The sequence below is a fragment of the Narcine bancroftii genome, chromosome 2, assembly GCF_036971445.1.
Source record: "Narcine bancroftii isolate sNarBan1 chromosome 2, sNarBan1.hap1, whole genome shotgun sequence".
Classification (NCBI taxonomy): domain Eukaryota; kingdom Metazoa; phylum Chordata; class Chondrichthyes; order Torpediniformes; family Narcinidae; genus Narcine; species Narcine bancroftii.
In genome coordinates, this window is record NC_091470.1 from 77,685,948 (window position 1) to 77,703,829 (window position 17,882).

At 39.6% G+C, this 17,882-nt stretch overlaps 1 protein-coding gene across 6 annotated transcripts in view; it reads left to right on the forward strand.

The window, feature by feature from the left end:
• mgaa (MAX dimerization protein MGA a) overlaps window positions 1-17,882 on the forward strand; it is a 123,591-nt gene that overhangs the window by 88,652 nt on the left and 17,057 nt on the right. For 4 of the 6 annotated variants that reach the window (XM_069917167.1, XM_069917166.1, XM_069917169.1 and 1 more), the window contains exons 15-17: window positions 1,754-2,329; window positions 7,560-7,859; window positions 15,974-17,070. In XM_069917167.1, the coding sequence (XP_069773268.1) occupies window positions 1,754-2,329; window positions 7,560-7,859; window positions 15,974-17,070 (1,973 nt within the window). The remainder of the gene's footprint in view (window positions 1-1,753; window positions 2,330-7,559; window positions 7,860-15,973; window positions 17,071-17,882) is intronic. The other 2 variants (XM_069917170.1, XM_069917171.1) reach the window with 2 other exon arrangements.

The window sequence follows — 17,882 nt, forward strand, 5'->3', positions numbered from 1 at the left end:
TCCTATGTGGAATCAGGTGGGAAGGTAGAATAGAAAAAAAAACTGAGGTGATAGGGAGAAAGGGTAGCTTTCTGACTGGAGAAAGAGGGGAAAGGAGACATAGAGATAAAGAGAGAGAGAGACTCGGGGAAACGGTTTAAAGGAAACTGGAGAAGCTGATGTTAATTCTGTCTGGTTAGAGAGTGCCCAGACAGAATATAAGGTATAATTCCTTCAATTTGAAGACAGCCTTGGTTTGCTAGGGCATGAGGCCATAGATAGACATGTCAGTGTGGGAATGATGGGTGGAATTAAAATGGTTGGCCTGGGATGGTGCTCAATGAAATGATCTCCCAATCTGTATCCAGTCTTCCTGATTTGGAAGAACCCACAACGGGAGCACCGGATGCAATATCTGACCCCTGTTGATTCACAAATGAGGTATTGTTTCACTTGGAAAGATTGTTTGTGCCCCTGAATGTGGTGAGGGAAGACGTGTGGGTGCAAGTATAGTCATTTTTGTGGTCACCAGGATAGATACTGAGGGAGTCCTTGGTGGAAAGGGACGGAGTGGACAAGGTAGCCCCGGAGTGAGTGGTCCCCATGGAAAGCGAAGGATGGGGGCGGGGAAGATTTGTCTGGTGGTAGGATCATGCTGTCGGTGGCAGAAATTGCAGAGGATGATGCGTTGGATGGAGAGGCTTATGAAGTGGTGGGTGTCCTTGTGTCTTTGGGTCGAGGAGACCACGGCAGATGTGCAGGAAATAGAGACGTGGTAAGGGTTGAGTTGATGGCGGTAGAGGGGAGCCATGTTTTTTGAAGGAAGACATCTTGGATGTTCTGGAATGGAAGACCTCATTCAGGAGGCAGATCTGACAGAGGTGGAGGAATTGAGAGAAAGGGATAGACTCCTTACAGGAGACAAGGTATGAAAGGCTATCGTCGAGGTAACTGGGAGTTGATAGGTCTGTAGGAAATACCTGCTGAGAGGTTGTCTCCCAAGGTGGATTCAGAAGTCAAGAAAGGGGAGAGTGTTTCCAAAGATGGAACAAGTAAATTTGAGGTCGGGGTGAAAGCAGCACTAAAGCAGTTATCAATGTGGCAGAAGAAGAATTGAGAGACTTGCCTGTTTCTTGCTCATACCTTGATGAAGGCTCGAAACATTGATTACTCTTACTTCATATACAGTGTAAATTATGTGACTTGTTGAGTTTCTCCAATACTTTTGTGTGTTGCAAATTCACAAGATCATGTGTCTCTGCTATTGGCAAACAGGAGCAAAGAATGGGGCCCGTAAGGACTGGAAATTTGAAGCAAGACGAATTGGAACCTGGCAGTCGAGAGAGGAAGCTAGGGAATGATTTGAGGGTTGGTGGGATAACGTTAGGCCAAGGTTGTTGACTACAGTAATGAGCAGCTGACATGATCAGTGGAAGGAATCTGGAGGTTTTAGTGAATAGTAGGATGGCACTTTTCCTGCCTATTCTGGTGAATCGTACTCTTGATGGGCCTGCATAATATTGCCTGAAAGTGAATATATTTGGATCTTTAACAATGTGAGTTAGCTTCGAAACACTGGATGGTTGTGGCACTAGTTTATCATATCTCAGTATGTTTGAGCAATGAGAAAACATGAGGTGATTAGGAGAAATCTAAACACCCATGATTATGAGGCATTTTGGTGTCTCTTCCATTACATTCCCCAGCTTTTTGCATTTAAAATTGATCACATGCAGATTATACTTTTGATTTTCTATGCCTTTTCTGCTTGCAGAGAATTGTACTGGTCCTGGCAACTACACTCATCTTGTAATAAATAAAGTGGGAGCTTTGTGGAAAACAAAATCATGTTTCAATTCATTGGAGCCAAACAGGCAGCAGCCTGTTTCCACAGTCAGCACAAATGTGTCTGCAGATACTTCTTCATTAACAAATGTTAGGATTGTTCCAGTTACCTTGGGTTCGGACCCTGTCGTACCTGGCACATCACAAAAGAGTATTCCAATTGTGGCAACAAGCACAGGTACTGTCTACACAGCTGGATCCCGTTTATTAAAGAACTTGGAGACTATAGATGCAGTAGGGTCCCAATTCTCTGGAATGCAGGCAGCAAAAAGAGTTGGAGAAGAGACTGTCGTAACTACAAGCACAAAAGAAACTCCTGCAAAAAGTACAGCAACCACTCATTTTGCTGTTATGTCGGCAAGTGCTTCAGGAACCAAGACAATACCAACATTAACTAAAGTGCTTCCCCCTTGTGCCTCTACCAAAACTGCTACTGCTGTGACAAATACTGTTAATACAAGAACAACCATTATGTCAGTTGCACCAATGGCAACCAAGACTCCAGGTAAGCTCTGATTTGACTGACATCCATAGAATATTATGTAAGAAGACAATTGAGTGTTGGCTCAGCCTGCAAAGCATACATTTTCATCACAAATTTAAAAATTATTAATGTGGAAGATGATGTGTTGATTACATCATTATATTGAGTATATGTACTTAATGAGGGTAGGTGAGATACAAACCAGAGGACATGGGTTAAGGGTGACAGGGGAATGATTTGGAGGGAACATTAGGGGAAGCCTCTTCACACAGAGAGGTTGGAGTTTGGAACGAGCTGCCAGCTGAAGTGAATGCAGGCTCATTTTTAATATTTAAAAAGAATTGGGACAGCTACATAGATTGGAGGGGTATTTGAGGGCTATGGTCAGGGTTCAGGTCAATGGAACTTGGGAGAATAATACAATGCCCTCCATAATGTTTGGGATAAAGACACTTTTTTTCCTTCATTTACCTCTGTGCTCCACAGCTTTAAATTTGCAATCAAACAATTCATATGTGATTAAAGTGCACATTCCAAATTTTATTCAAGGTTATTTATACATTTTGGTTTAACCATGTAGAAGTTATTGCATTTTTTCTATATAGTCCCCTTATGTCAAGGCACCATAATATTTGGGACATAGCAATGATATGTATATTAAAGTAGTCATGTTTAATACTTTGTTGCATATCCCTTGCATGCAATGACTAGGTGCTGAGTATCTTCTCTGGTGATGTTTTGCCAGGCCTCTTCTGCAGCCATCTTTAGCTCATGCTTGTTGCGAGGCTTTCTCTTCAGCATATCTAAGGCATGCTCATTTTGATTTAGATCAGGTGACTGGCCATTCAAGAATTTTCTAGTTTTTAGCCTTGAAAAATTCCTTTGTTGCTTGGCAGAATGTTTGGGATAATTGTCTTGCTGTAGGATGAAGTGCCATCCAATGAGTTTGGAATCATTTGCTCAAATTTGAGCAGATAAGATGTCTTTGCACCTCACAATTCATTTTGGTACTGGCATCAGCAGTTACATCATCAATGAAGATAAGTGTGCCAGTATCTGGCAACCATGCACGCCTAGGCCATAACACCCCCACCACCATGTTTCACAAATGAGGTGGTATGCTTTGGATCCTGGGCAGTTCCTTTATGCCTCCACACTTTGTACTTGCCATCACTCTGATATAGATTTCTTTTGGTCTCATCTGTCCACAATACATTTTTTCCATAGTTCTCCAGACTCTTTTAAATACTTCTTGGCAAACTGTAACCTGGCCATCCTGTTTCTTTGGCTGACTGGTGGTTTGCATCTTGCAGCTTAGCCTCTGGATTTCTGTTCATGAAGTCTTCTGTGGACAGTAGTCATTGACACATCCACATCTGCCTCCTGAAGAGTGTTTCTTATCTGTAGGACAGGTGTTTGGGCATTTTTCTTCACTGATGAGAATTCTTCTGTCATCAGTAGTGGAGGTCTTCCTTGGCCTACCAGTTCCTTTTCAATTACCAAGCTGACTAGTACACTCTTCTTAATGATGTTCCAAACAGTTGATTTTGATAATTCTAAGATTTGGGCGGTCTCTTACTATTTTATTCTTGTTTTTCGGCCTCATATTGGCTTCTTTGACTTTCATTGGCACAATTTTGGTCCTCATTTGAAAAATTGCAACTACAGACTCCAAAGATGATCAAAAGCTTATACCTGCACCAATGAAGCAATTAAACATACCTGAGTAATCACAAATATGTGTGAAGCCAAATGTCCCAAACATTATGGTGCCCTGAAATGGGGGAACTATGTATAAAAAAACTCTGTAATATCTACATGGTCAAACCAAAATGTAAATCAAATTGAATAAAATCTGGAGTGTACACTTTAATCATGTAAATTGTTTGATTACAAATTTAAAACTGTGGAGCACAGGAGCAAGTCAAGGGGGGAGAAAAGTGTCTATCCCAAACATTTTGGAGAGCACTGTATATGAATTTAGTGACCCTTTGTAATTTTTTCAGTGCTAATATTTCCCTTCATCTTCAGCATCAAATTTGGTGTACCCAAAGTGAGGATTTTTAATGTTTCCATCAAATTATTTGCCACTTGCTAACCACTACAATCTAATCTGTAATCACACATCCCATTAAAATTGGTACATTTTTCACCTATGACTTGAGGACGTTTTCTATTAAAACTCCATACCTTTGATCCTTGCCCAAAGAAAAAAATTGCTTTAAAAGCTTACTATAAACTTAACATTTAGAACTGTAGAAGCAGGCCCTTCAGCCCATATACCCTGTGCCAAACTTTTATTCCATCTAGTCCCATCAATTTAAGCTAGAGTATCAGATGATAGTCCCCACCTATACACCTCCCATCCACGTACCTATTCAAATCTCTTTCAAATGTTGATCTAACCTGCATCCACCACTTCTGCTGGCAGCTCATTCTATTCTCACCCATTCTGAGTGAAGTTCCCCCTGATGTTTCACTTAAGCATTTCACTTTCATCCTTGACCCATGTCCTCTAGTTCTTGTCTTACCCAAGCTCAGTGTAAACAGCCTGCTTGCATTTACTCTATCTCTACCCCTTATAATTTTGTGTATTTCTATTATATCTTCCCTCATTCTCCAACACGCCAAGGATAAAGTCCTAACCTATACAACATTTCCCTTAATTTCACTCCTCGAATCCTGGCAACATCCTTGTAAATTTCCTCTGCACTCTTTCAATCTTATTGATATCTTTCCTGTAAATAGGTGACCAAACCTGCACGCAATACTCCAAATTTGGCTCACCAATGTCTTACACAATTTCAACATAACATTCCACCTCCTGAGCTCAATACTTTGATATATGATAGCTGATTTGTTGAAAGCTCTCTTTACAACTCTGTTTCAACCCTTTCTATTTATTTTATTTATTACTTTTCCATTTCCACAATGTAATTTCCTCTTCTAGATGTTACCTCTACCGTTTGGTTCAACATGATTAACTTGGGTCGATCAAAATCGCTCCAGTTATTCTTCACTGGTTGTAAATGCTTCCTTTGCCAAAACTCTCTTTGTATTACAAGGAAATATCATTATTCCAAATTTATTATTTATCGAACACAGTGGCAGCCTCTAAATGCTTCTCTGTTTTTATATTGGTATTGCTCTTCTGATTCAGACAGTTCTATCCATTTTACAATTGTCTCTGTTCTGTGACTTCTTTGTAATAGAAACTGGGAATCTTCAACAAAGAGCTGGGTGGAGTTGGTAGCACCAAATGCTAGATTTTCTCTTAACTGGGTTCAAACATGCTTGAATTTTGTAAGCATGTGGGTTATTAGGAGCAGAATTAATTTTATTGGTGAGAAAATGTTAATTTGGAATAGCAGGATCCCATTGATTCGACCATAACAATTATTAGGAAGATCGATTGTAAACAATAGGCTGCACAGATTTTTATGTTTAAATGGCCTACGATGATTTAAATATAACTTGAATCATCTTATTTTAATATCTTTCAAATGTTAAAATTAATGTCAGGTTTTGCTGTCTTGCACTATTCTTGGGCAACTCTCTTGCATTATTTAAAGAAGAGCCAGGGACTTGCCTCTGATATTCTGTGGAATAGATCTTCAAACAAAGCCAATCAAATATGTTTATAGTTATCTCATGACTGTTCATGAGAGCTTGCTGTGCATCCTTACTTATTTTACTGAAGCAAAAAGAAGATTGGCAAAAGTTGATGTGAGGTAGGAATAAGAAAGTGAAAGGTTAATTTTAAAAACATTTTCTCTGCTTTGGTTGAAAAAGACACAGCAAAGTTCCAAGAAATAGTGGAGATCCACAGATTTACTGACAAGAAGACTTCAAAGAAAGATTAGTATTGGAGAAACTAATGAGACAGTCTATAAATCGCCAGTGCCAAATAACCTGCACAAAAAGTTTTGAAGGTGGTTGTTTTGGAGACAGTGAATGCATTGGTTGTAATCTTGCTAAATTCCTCAGGTACTCAATTAGTGCCCACTGATTGGAAGATAGGAGAAATAACCTCACTATTTGAGAGAGAAAACAGAAAATAGTTGGCCTGGCAACATTCATAAGGTATATTTGAAAATTTGGAAGGCCTTTAAGATGTGACAAGAGATAATTAATATAATATTAAAGTCCTTACTATTTGGCTGATATTTTGGCTGAAAATAAATGAGTCATTTTCATATTACGAAGCTGTAGCTTGGGGTAGGGTGTGATCAGTATGCACAGAAATTGATGATTGGCTTTTGTGATGAAGAAAACAAATTCATTGTGAATTCATTGGCCTTCATTGTGAAAGGTTTTGAATATAGAAGCAGGGAGGTCCTTCCGCAATTATAAAGGGCCTTGGTGATGCCACATAGTAATTTAGAAGAATGAGGGGGCGATTTCATTGAGACATAAATTCGAACAGGAAAGTAACTTGCAGGAAGAATATTCCCAATGTTGGAGAAGTCTAGAACAATGGGTCACAGCCAAAGGATAAGGGCAAGCCATGTAGGAATGAGATGAGCAGAAGCCTTTTCACTCAATATTGTGAACTTGTGGAACTCTCTACCATGTTGTTAAGGCCAATTCATTGGACATTCAAAAAGGATTTGTATGTCACCCTATTGGATGAAAGATCAAGAGATATGGAAATGGAAGCACAATTAGCATAGCAGTTAGCGCAATGCTGTTACAGCGGACATGATCGGGATTGGGGGAGTTTGACTTCCACGGTGTCTGTAAGGAGTTTGTACGTTCTACCCATGCCTATATGGGTTTTCCCTGGGTGCTCCAGTTTCCTTCCACCCTTGTAGGTCAATTGGATGTAATTGGACCACAGGAGCTCAGGGGCTGTAAGGGCTTGTTACCTTGCTGTATGTTGAAATGTTAAAGAATTAAATTTAAATTTAAGAAAGCAGGAATGGAGTACTGAAGTTGTATGATCAACCATGATTATGTAAATGATGTTGCAGGCTCAAAGGGCTGAATGGCCTATTCTTGTTTTGTATGCTTCTCTTTCTTTCTCTTTCCTAGTATATTTCTTCCTGCTCTGAAGACTCTGAACGCTACTGGGTTAATGATTCCACTAGAGTCAATGACTTCCTGGTATCCTCATTTTGCATGCAATCAAAGACATTTTGTTATGTTTAAACTTCCAATTTAGGGTTAAGAGATATTACTTCAACCAAGCAGACTGGCAGTTAGCGAGTCACAATCGTTGGTGCATTCACATTGCATTTTGTTATGACAGGGTTACCTAAACATCCTAAAACTTCCAACTCTTCTACACCTGATTTGTCTAAAGCTACAAAAACTGAAGGACCACAGCTTCTTTTGATCCCAATGCAGTCTGGCCCTCCTGTTCAGCCTGTCCAGAATCTGCAACTCACACCTGGAGAGAAGATGATACTGCAGCCCATCAGATGTCCAGGTGGGAAACTCTTTCAACACCCAAATGGCCAGATAATACAACTTGTGCCTTTATCAAATTCTGGTCCAGTGAGTCGACCAAATCTCCACCAAATGGTCACTCTTGCTGTACGGAATCCAGGTGAGTTCGGGCTTTGAATCTCAGAGCAGACTTTCAGAAGATCTTGTTGGTTTTGTTCATCTTTTACCTCATTATTTGTGCACTCTATTTTTGGTGAGCAAAATCTTGAGGTGATGGAAGGAGATTAAGGTGAACTCTCATTACTTGCATAAACGGTAATTTAATATGCAAAGTGCTCTTGGATTAAACTATAAAATTTCTAAGAATTTCACTTGTCAACTTTGCTCTATTTTAAACATTTAACTTTACCATGAATTGATATTTGTTTTTAATATACTGATCGTTGTTCCAAATTTTGATCCTCCATTTGCTTGATAGGTCTGAGAAAAGCCACATGCTGATCATGCAGATGAAAATATTACTATTGCTGATGATGCATGTGGCTTGGGAATTAAATTAAGGATGGAATAAATAGAAATACTGCAGGCCATGATCCCCTTAATGTTTTTCTGGTACTCGTTGATCATTGATATTCTTCACCTGACCTTCACTTTCCTATCCAATCCTTTCTCCTTGATTCCCATAGACCCATGAGCCTTAATTCTTGAATGACTTTGGTCTTATTGAACTTTCAAAGTCCTCTCAGTGAGAGAACTCTGGATTCACAGAAATTTGAGTGAAGAAGCCTATTCTTCCTTACCATCCAATGCCTCCTTACCTCCTCCCTGAAAACCCCTCCCTAACCTGTTTCTTGATTATCTTGATAAATGGTCAAATGAAAATTGAAACTCTTATCAAGGTTTTTTTTCACCCTTTTTAAACTAAGAATTGGAGATTTGACCCTGGTTACAATATGTAATATGGTAGTACACGGCTTCTGAAATTAGGTTCCCTGGAAATCGAAGATACAGCAACTTGAGTTCAAATTTAGTTCATTAAATAATCTGAAATTCATGATAATTGTGGCTTTAAGGAAGGACTTCTCACTTTATTTTGTTTGGATGCAATTCCATGCGTAAAGTAGTGTGGTTGACTCTTAAGTGACCTCTAAAATGACTGAGAAGGAACACACTCAGTTGGGTTGTGATGTTGAGGTTTTATAAGGCACTGATGAGACATCACTTGAAGTATTTTGAACAGTTTTTGGCTCCTCATTTAAGAAAAGATGGGCTGATGTTGGAGAGGGTTTGGAGGAGGTTCATAAGGATAATTCTGGAATTGAAAGGATTATCATATGAGGATTTGACAGCTTTTGGCCTATACTCATTGGAATTTAGGAGAATGAGGAGGGATCTCATTGAAACATTTCAAATGTTGAAAGGCACAGGGAAAGTAGATGTAGGAAGGTTGTTTCCCATGGTGGGAGATCATACAACAAGAGGGCACAACTTCAGGATTGAAGGGTGTTGGTTTAGAACAGAGATGCAAAGGAATTTTTTTCAGCGGGTGGTAAATTGTGAAATTTGTTGTCACTGACATTTGTGGGGGCCAGGCCATGGGATGTATTTAAGGTAAAGATTGATAGGTTCCTGATTTGCCAAGGCATCAAAGGTTATGCGGAGAAGCCCAGAGAGTGGCATTGAATGGGAGAATGGATCAACTCATGATTAAATGGCAGAGCAGTCTTGATGGGCCAAATAGCCTATTTCTGCTCCTATATCTAATGGTCTTATAGTTGTACCAAAGCACTTCTTTGATCACTTGGATGTATTGGCAATTAGAGGTGGACATTGTATGATGACGTCGCAAAAGATCCCACGCGTTTCTGATCTTCTCGTTTAATTTCCAATGAATCAGGTTGTAATCCAGAATTATTTTTGAGATGCTTAATAATTTGGTCCCTTGTCAAACTTCAATAGTGCCCTATTTTTAATCTTATCTCAGTTGGCTATTACATTAAAATTCCCATTATATGGTACCTATGGAGATTGCATATGCCAGAAATGCAAATTTTCCGGTTGACTGAAGCTCACTTTTCCAATGCCTAACTAAGACACCTGCATTAGGAATAACACTGTCTGAAAGGTGCAAAATATAAAGAAATTTTGGGGGGGGGGGGGTAAATCAGTATTGTAGTCTTTGCACACTGTAATTAATTATGTTACGTTACAGCTAATTCCTGTAACTTACAAAATTTAAATTGGAATTCCAGTCCCTGGTGCTGTAACTGTTCCACTGTCATAATTAAACCCCTCCCCTCATGTTGATAACCTGACTCACTTCCATGCCAGTCTCCCAGTCAGGCCCTCAGCACACCTTTCTTTAAATTCAAACCCTATTCACAAGCACTGTAACAGTGTTGCATTGCATACACTAACTGTGCCACAGTCATAATTAACCCCCATCCCTCCCAACCCCCAAGATTACAGATAAACCCTTACTAGTATACTTAATAATACACCGATAAAGATGGTCTCTTACCAGGCAGGAATAGGGAGACAGTTTGGGAGAGTCACCCCAACGGCAGGTGGCACTGGCCAGCTATTCATCCTGGGTGCCGACATTTTATTCAAACATAACTTTGTTGAAATTTTACTCAAACAGCTGATGCAGGTGGGACACGACCAAGGCACTGGCTGAATGTTTGCTCCTGGGGGTTGTGTGTTGCTTTGAGAACCTTCACTTTTATAATTTTAAACTTCTATTGAAATTTTTACTTTAAACTTTATTTATTCTTAATTATTTTGAAATTGATTTATTTATTTCCTTGATTTTTTTTTTGGCCAATTGTTTGAGTTTCCGGTTGATTCAGTGCTGAATAATAAGGATTTTACTATACGTTCTTTATTTTTTTTTTGAACTATCAATAAGTGGTAATTGTGCTCACCCACAGGAAAAAACATGATGTCATTTATGTACTCTGACAATAAATCTGAAATCTGCACTTGGGCCATGCCAATTGAATTCTTCACCTTCTCAGAAATTATTTTCTATCCTTGATAGATTGTGTGAAAAAAGCAACATCGCCTTCTGAATCAAATGTGAACAATAGTCTTTCTCCTATTTTTATGCCAAGCAGGAATGCATTAGCTCCTGCATTTCTTTAAATGTTACCCATTCCTTGGCCACCTCATGCATTTTCATTACACCAGTTTCCTTCATCTATATTTAAAATCCTAGAGTTTTATTGAACTTATATCACCTTTCATCTTTATATAAAAAAAATACTTGGAAAAGGGTTCAGGTCCGAAATGTTAGTTATATATCTTTACCATCAATGGACACTACATGACCTGCTGAGTTCCTCCAGCGTTTTTGTGTATTTACTACAGTCACAGCACCTGCAGCTTTTTTTTTAAAAATGCTGTTTCTGTACCCCAAATGACAAGATCATCAACAAACCTTTCATTGAACAATGCCCTGCCTATGTTAGCCTGTTGCCTGGTTGCTGAACGTATTGGTCCACAATGCCATCTTGTACACATTTCAGGACTTCTTCCTCCATAGAGTTATTGGTGATGCTGTCCCCACTGCTTCCTAGAGACCTGTAAATAGCTGTTACCAATGTCTTGTTTGTTTGTGTTCTTTTGTTCTGCCCAAACTGCACATCTTCATTTTCTGAACTAATACATACAGTATAGAAATAATTAAAAAAAGATTTTACATTAGCACCCACCCCACCCCCCCCCCCCACCCCTTAAGGGGAGCAAAAAAAAAAAAAATATATATATATATATATAAAAAGAAAATATAAATGTTAATAATATTTCAAAGTATATCTAAATGCATATATTTCAAATACGGAGACCACTTACTAACAAAATAAGAAGAATTTTCATATAAATTATAAGTAATTTTTCCATAACAATACATACTTTCAATTCATTGTGCCAACGTGATATATTAATCTCAGTATCATCTTTCCATGTACTAGCAACACATACTAATATCCTTTCTTATAGTTGAACTAACTTCATAATTTCCTAACAATGTCATTCATATTGTTTTTCCTTCTGAATTATTAATTTTTTAGGACATAGTTACATTTTAAATTTTGTTCTAGAGAACTGCTTCCCATTATAATATTTGTAGATTTTTTTGCTTGCATTTGTTTATTAACATTATACCCCTCTTGGCATTAACTGGTTGTCTTTTGGCACTCTTTCCTTATTGTTACTTTGTAGATTTCCCTTCACTGAGACAAACCCTACCCCACCCCCACCCTACCCAAGCTTGGGTCAGAGTAGTCTGCCACAGTAGGACAGCTCATTTCTTCTCTAATACTGATACCAGCACCTCACAAATGGAAACCCATTTCTCCCATACCTGTCTGTGATTCACCCATTCATTTTCCTGATCCTGTTAATTTTGTGCCACTTTTCTCATCATTCTGATATTAATCCAGAAATTATTACCTCCATAGTTTTTCCTCTTCTTTTTAGTCCCATCTATAAGTTGGTGCCTATGTTGACCATGACAGCTGTATTTTTCGCCACCTCTCCAGCCAGAAACAAACTTCTCTTGGCCCTGGCTATTTTCTGGATTTAAAGGGAAGTGTATTTCTCCCTAACTGTTCTAAATTCTACTGCATCTACATTCTTTTTTACTTGAATGGCTTCCTGTACCATGATTCTATAATCAGTTTGCTTGTACCTTTGTGTCCACACATGTTGCAATCGGATCAAATCTATTGGGTCAAGTGCAGGGAACGACAACATTAGTCGCCGCGACTGATGGAGATGTCGCGGAGACCTGTTGGAGTCTGGAAAAAGTTTCCAGAAAAATCGAACATGCTCGATTTTCCGGCGACTCCCCGGAGACCCGGCTAGTCTCCAGGAGATGTCTCCACAACCAGCGGAGACTCGAGTCGCCAGCAGGTCTCCACTTAGTCTCCAGGCCAGTGAGATAGGCCCTTTAACAAGCAAGCACCATATTATTCCTACATTGGACCATCGTGGACTTGTCTAACAGTGGGCCAATGCAGTAGCACAGTGATTAATGCTGCTGCACGAAACGTCTTGTTACCTGGTTCGATCCTTACATCTGATGTTTCTGTGGTGTTTGTGCATTATCCGTGTGGGCATGTTGGCTTACTCGGGGTGTTCAACCTTCCTCCTACATTCCAAAGACATACTCATTGCTGGGTTAACAAACAAATAATGCTGGAAACACTCAGCAAGTCAGGCAGTATCTATGGAAAGAGATCCAGGTCCTTATGTCAGAATGTTTCTGATGAAGGAGCTTGGACCTGTAACACAACTCTTTTTCTTTTTGGGCAGATGTTTAGTATATTTTCATTTCAGATTTTCATCATTACTTTTTTTTTTTTAAATTTGATTTACTGATTTTTAGATTATTTTGGCTGCTATAATTATCCCTAGTGTAAGGAACTGGTAGGAGAAAGGGTGCAGTTTTGGCTATGTGAAAGAGTATATGTTACTGGAAAATGCATGGTGAAATATGATTTCTCTGAGGACCATTATAAATGCCATAAAAAAAGTCAGAGAAAATGTTTTAAAAATTGAGATTTAAAGGTTGAGGTGGAATGTACTTCCAAGAAAAAAAAGGGTCACACAGTGGCATGGTGAATGTGACCATGTGGATTTTGCTTGAATGCTCAAATTTTCAATCTCATCGTAAAGATATTCTGGTTGTTTGGTTAACTGGCTGCTGTAAATTACCCTCTTGAGGATAGGAGGCAGAAGAAATTGGAATGGATGAGCACGTGAAAGAGAATTGGTGATCGGGAAATAAATGGAGAACAGGATTGAAGGGATTTCTTTGGTGGAGGGACAGGCTCAGAAAGCTAAATGTGAGAAAATATGAACCGTCTTCATAAATACTAACAAAAGCAAACTAATTTCTCATGTTCAATGTTGAACGTCTGGATAAAGATTTGACCACACCTGGTTTAAGGTGTCCAGATTACTTATCCCCTCTATGATGGATAGTTTATTGAGGCATGGACTCCCAGTTGCTTGGAATCAGACTGCTGTTTGACACCCACAGTGTGTGCTTACAGTGCACCACCTTCCTAGTCATCCCTCTGTAATCTCGATTTTTATCATTTGATGTATTACAGGTATACCTGGTTTTACGAAAACTTGCTTTACAAAAATTTACTTTCACAAAGAAACTACAATATTTACAGTCCATCTTTCCCCTGATTCCCTTTTTCTACCTCATTTACATTTAATCCCAAATCGGTGGCAGTGTTCTTACAAAGTCCATTACCTCTCTTGATCCTTAAAAAAACTTTCTTTCTCCTTCTGCCCTTACTATCTTCAGCATTGCGAGGTGAAGGAGGGTAAACTAGATTATTTTTTGTATAAGGGTCTTTAACCAGGTCAAATTCCCTCCTACATTTCAGTAGCGCTGTGCATATGTCTGGGTAGAATCCTTCTCCCCCTCATATTCCACTGGACCCCCACCACCTGTAAAATCCTCTCTCTATCCTGGTAGCAAAGGAGTCTTACTAGGATAGAGCATTGCCGTTGGTTTGGCCCCAGGTGGGGTGGGGGGGGGTGGGGGGTGGGGGGAAGAGACCATTGGGCCCATTCTATTCTTAAATTATTTTCAATTTGTTCTCTCTGCAGCGTATGTCATCACTTTTTCAAGATCTCCACCATGTCTTCACTCCCCTTCTTAACCCCCACAATCTTAACCATATTCCTCCTATTAATGTTTTCTAAGGTATCTATCTTCTCTCACATATTTTCCCTATCCCTTTCTCATTCCACACATCCATTTTGCTCTCTCGCTCATCCAATCTTTCTTCCACTCACTCAATTCTCTCTTCAGATACCCTTTCAGTCATGCTTTCCAGCCTTTCTTTGATTGCCCCCTGTCCTGCCACTAGTGTCTTCAAACTTCTTTTCATCTGGCCAGTGGCCTTCAGTATCTCTCTGGCAAAGAGTACCAGGCCATCTGTCTCCTTTATCTGTGTTTCACCTCCCTGTAATGTCCTTTTACTCCCTCATTCTTCCTCCTCCATCTTGCTTTCCAACTCATCCACTTCTCCTTCCGACTCCTCCACCAAGCTTTCTGACTCCAGGCCGTCCTGCCATGCTATTTTCCCGCCAAATCCCCTCTGGCCGCGCTGCTCCTGGAGACCTCGAATGCCCGCCCAACCCCTCAGACCTGACCTCTTTGTGCCTGCCAGTTGGAGTGGCATTATTAGGTAAGTCCTTGTCTTCAACTCTACTTTTTCGTCCGAGCCGCAGGGTCTTTCTCTCCGCTGTTGACCCCACCTTGACTTGACTTCCCCAACCTCAGGTCCATGACTCTCCCAAGCCCCACAGCGCTCCAAACCTCGGATCCCCAAACAGTCCGCGCCCGACAGCACTCCCGTTGTTGGTGTCAGGTCCTCCTCGGGCCTCTGCGTCTCCTGCGGTGACAGCACTCCCCTCGATTCGGTTGTGTCCTTCCCCCGGCCACCTTGAGATCCAACCTTATTAGGGCCATCCTGTCTCTACCTCCCGGGCGAGTCCTGTTCCCGTGGGAAGCTGTGGGGATCCATTGTCACTACCATCACCGATGTCCCACTAGGCCCCCAGTCAGCCTCGCCACCTCCACTATGTGGTGAGTATCTTCCTCTGTCCTGTCTCTTGGTTCTTTTTCCCATCTTTTTTCTTTCCCTTCTCACTCTTCTATTTGTATTCTTGAATGTCTTGCTTCTTTTTGGGGTCTTTTTTATTTTGGGGGATCTTCTTGTAACTATCCTTTATTCTCTTTTCCTCTAGGAGCTCTTGAGTCACCCTCTACAAACCCCTCGCTGCCATCTTGGATCTCCAAATTTGAATGGGTTTTCACTTTTATGACAAATTGCCTCCAATAGTTGTAAATGGGTCTTACACCATTTCAGCTTATGAAAAGTTTCATAGAAATGCTCTACTTTCGTAAAGCAGGGTAGACCGGTAATCATTTTCTTAGATTATTTCGTTAAAATTATTGTCTTAACCCAAGGAACTAAAAATAAACTTTCCACTCCCTAGCATCTTCGTGCTTTCACACCCAATTATTGATTCCACTCTCAATGATGTACATCTGGATCTGCTACACAGATACATGGAGATAAATGTACAAAAGTGGAAGTCAGCTGGGTCTACCACACAAAGAGATAACTGCAATGTGCATAATATAATAATGGACTGCACAAACTTTCAAGTTGTTCCTCATTTATAATTCTGGAATGTGTTATTGAACATTAATCTCTTCTTTTTTCATACTTTCAGGCTCAGTAAGTGGAATACGCTTACCTACCCCTGCAGAATCTTGTACGGTAGCTCCATCTTCCACTAACAGCACACAACGTCCTAAAGGGATAATACCACAAAAAGGAAGGCCACGATCTACTCCTGTTGCAAAATCTATCTGCGTTGCATTCAAGCGAACTTCTGGTACGCAACCCATTTCCCCAATAGTATCCGAGATTCCTGTTACAACTACATCGCAAGCAAAGTTTGTAGCTGTTAATGGTGTTGGTCAAACTATCAATGCAAGGCATCTTGTTCCCCTTCAGACAATGGGATTTGCTCTACTGCAGCTGCCTCCAGGACAGAAAAATATGTCAAATGCCATCATAACCACCAGAGAGTCATCGAAACTCACGAGTCCACTATCTGATTCACAATCATCTGAAAAATCAAGCTCTGAGAAAACTGCCAACCAGGATAGAAAGTTGGAAGAACAGTTGATTGAAACTGGGCTTGAGGAGATTCATGTGGCAGACTCTGAGCTTATTGAGACAACAGTGTCTGAAGGTGTACCAGATGAGGACCCACTGCCAGAAGTTAAACAGGAGACTGAATGTGGTGCATTTCCTTCTACACCTTCAATCAGTGAGGTGGATGATGAGTTGGAGGATGAGTCTATGGACTATCAAAATGCATCAGAACACCCTACGCCAGCAGTGTTGGCTGACCATTCATATACCAGCGAAAAGCAAATTGTGGAAGAAGATGAAAATTCTTTACTAGAAAATTCACCAAGTACTGGAAAAGAAAGTGCTGTTGCTAAAGATGAATCTAATCATGAAGTGGTTGATATGAAGCCAGATGAAAGTCTAATTTTAGAGGAGAAAAACTGGTTGCAAGATGAACAAATGGAAACAGAAGTAAAAGAAAATTGGTATGAAACAAATACATTTAATGCCCTGTTTAAAAGGGAAAAAGATATCCTTAAAGATCCAGAAAATGAGGAAATAGACTTTGATCAAACATTTCTGCAATATGAAAACATGTTGGACTCTGATAAAGATACAGACTCACAAAGTGACCTGGAGGATGGTGACACTCAAAGTGATGAAGAGGACATTGATGTTGAGAAAATGGTAGGTGGCTTCATTTGTCAGCATTGGGATTACTCGCTTGTGTGGTTTGATACAAGATAGGTTGCGCACTTTATTTAAGTATTACGGTCATTTTTCCTCATAACACAAGGATCACTGAAGGAGCTGTATCCTAACGTTTTTTTTAATGGTAAAGTTTTTAAAAATATTTTATTTAAAATTTTAAAACCATGATGCATTCAATTAATATTGAAATATATATATTATTAATGGCAAAGTTTGATCCATTTGATTGAGAAATATTTGGTTACTGCGTAACTGACAGCTTGACAAAATAATGAAGAAAAGCTGATATTTTACAAGGCTTATCAACTAATTGCGAGTGATTAACATGAAGTTATACGCTAATGTCAATAAACAAATATAAATGAAAAAGCTCACTCTCTCTCGAGCTTGGGATTCTGCAGGGTGCTTTGTGCTGTGAATCCTGGAAGCAATCTTTTAATCTGGCTTTAGTCTGGTCTTAAACTCCATCATATTAAACATTTCCATGGAAAAATTGATGTTGTTACTTCTATGAATTCCAAATCAGTTTTATCCAGATGGGATCCATGTTAACACAGCTGATCTCTGTTCAACATCAGACATGCATATAATCACAAGGCATGAGTGCAACTTTCAATATATCATGACCAAAATTAGAATATCACGACAAGAGAACAGCTTTCATTTCATTTTTTAAAAAAAAACATGTTGAAATATCCAAAGCATTAATAAATGGGTGCAATCCAGTTTTACGACACTTCTATAACTTGACTGAATGAAAGGGAACCTAATTCTACGGTCAGTAAAAA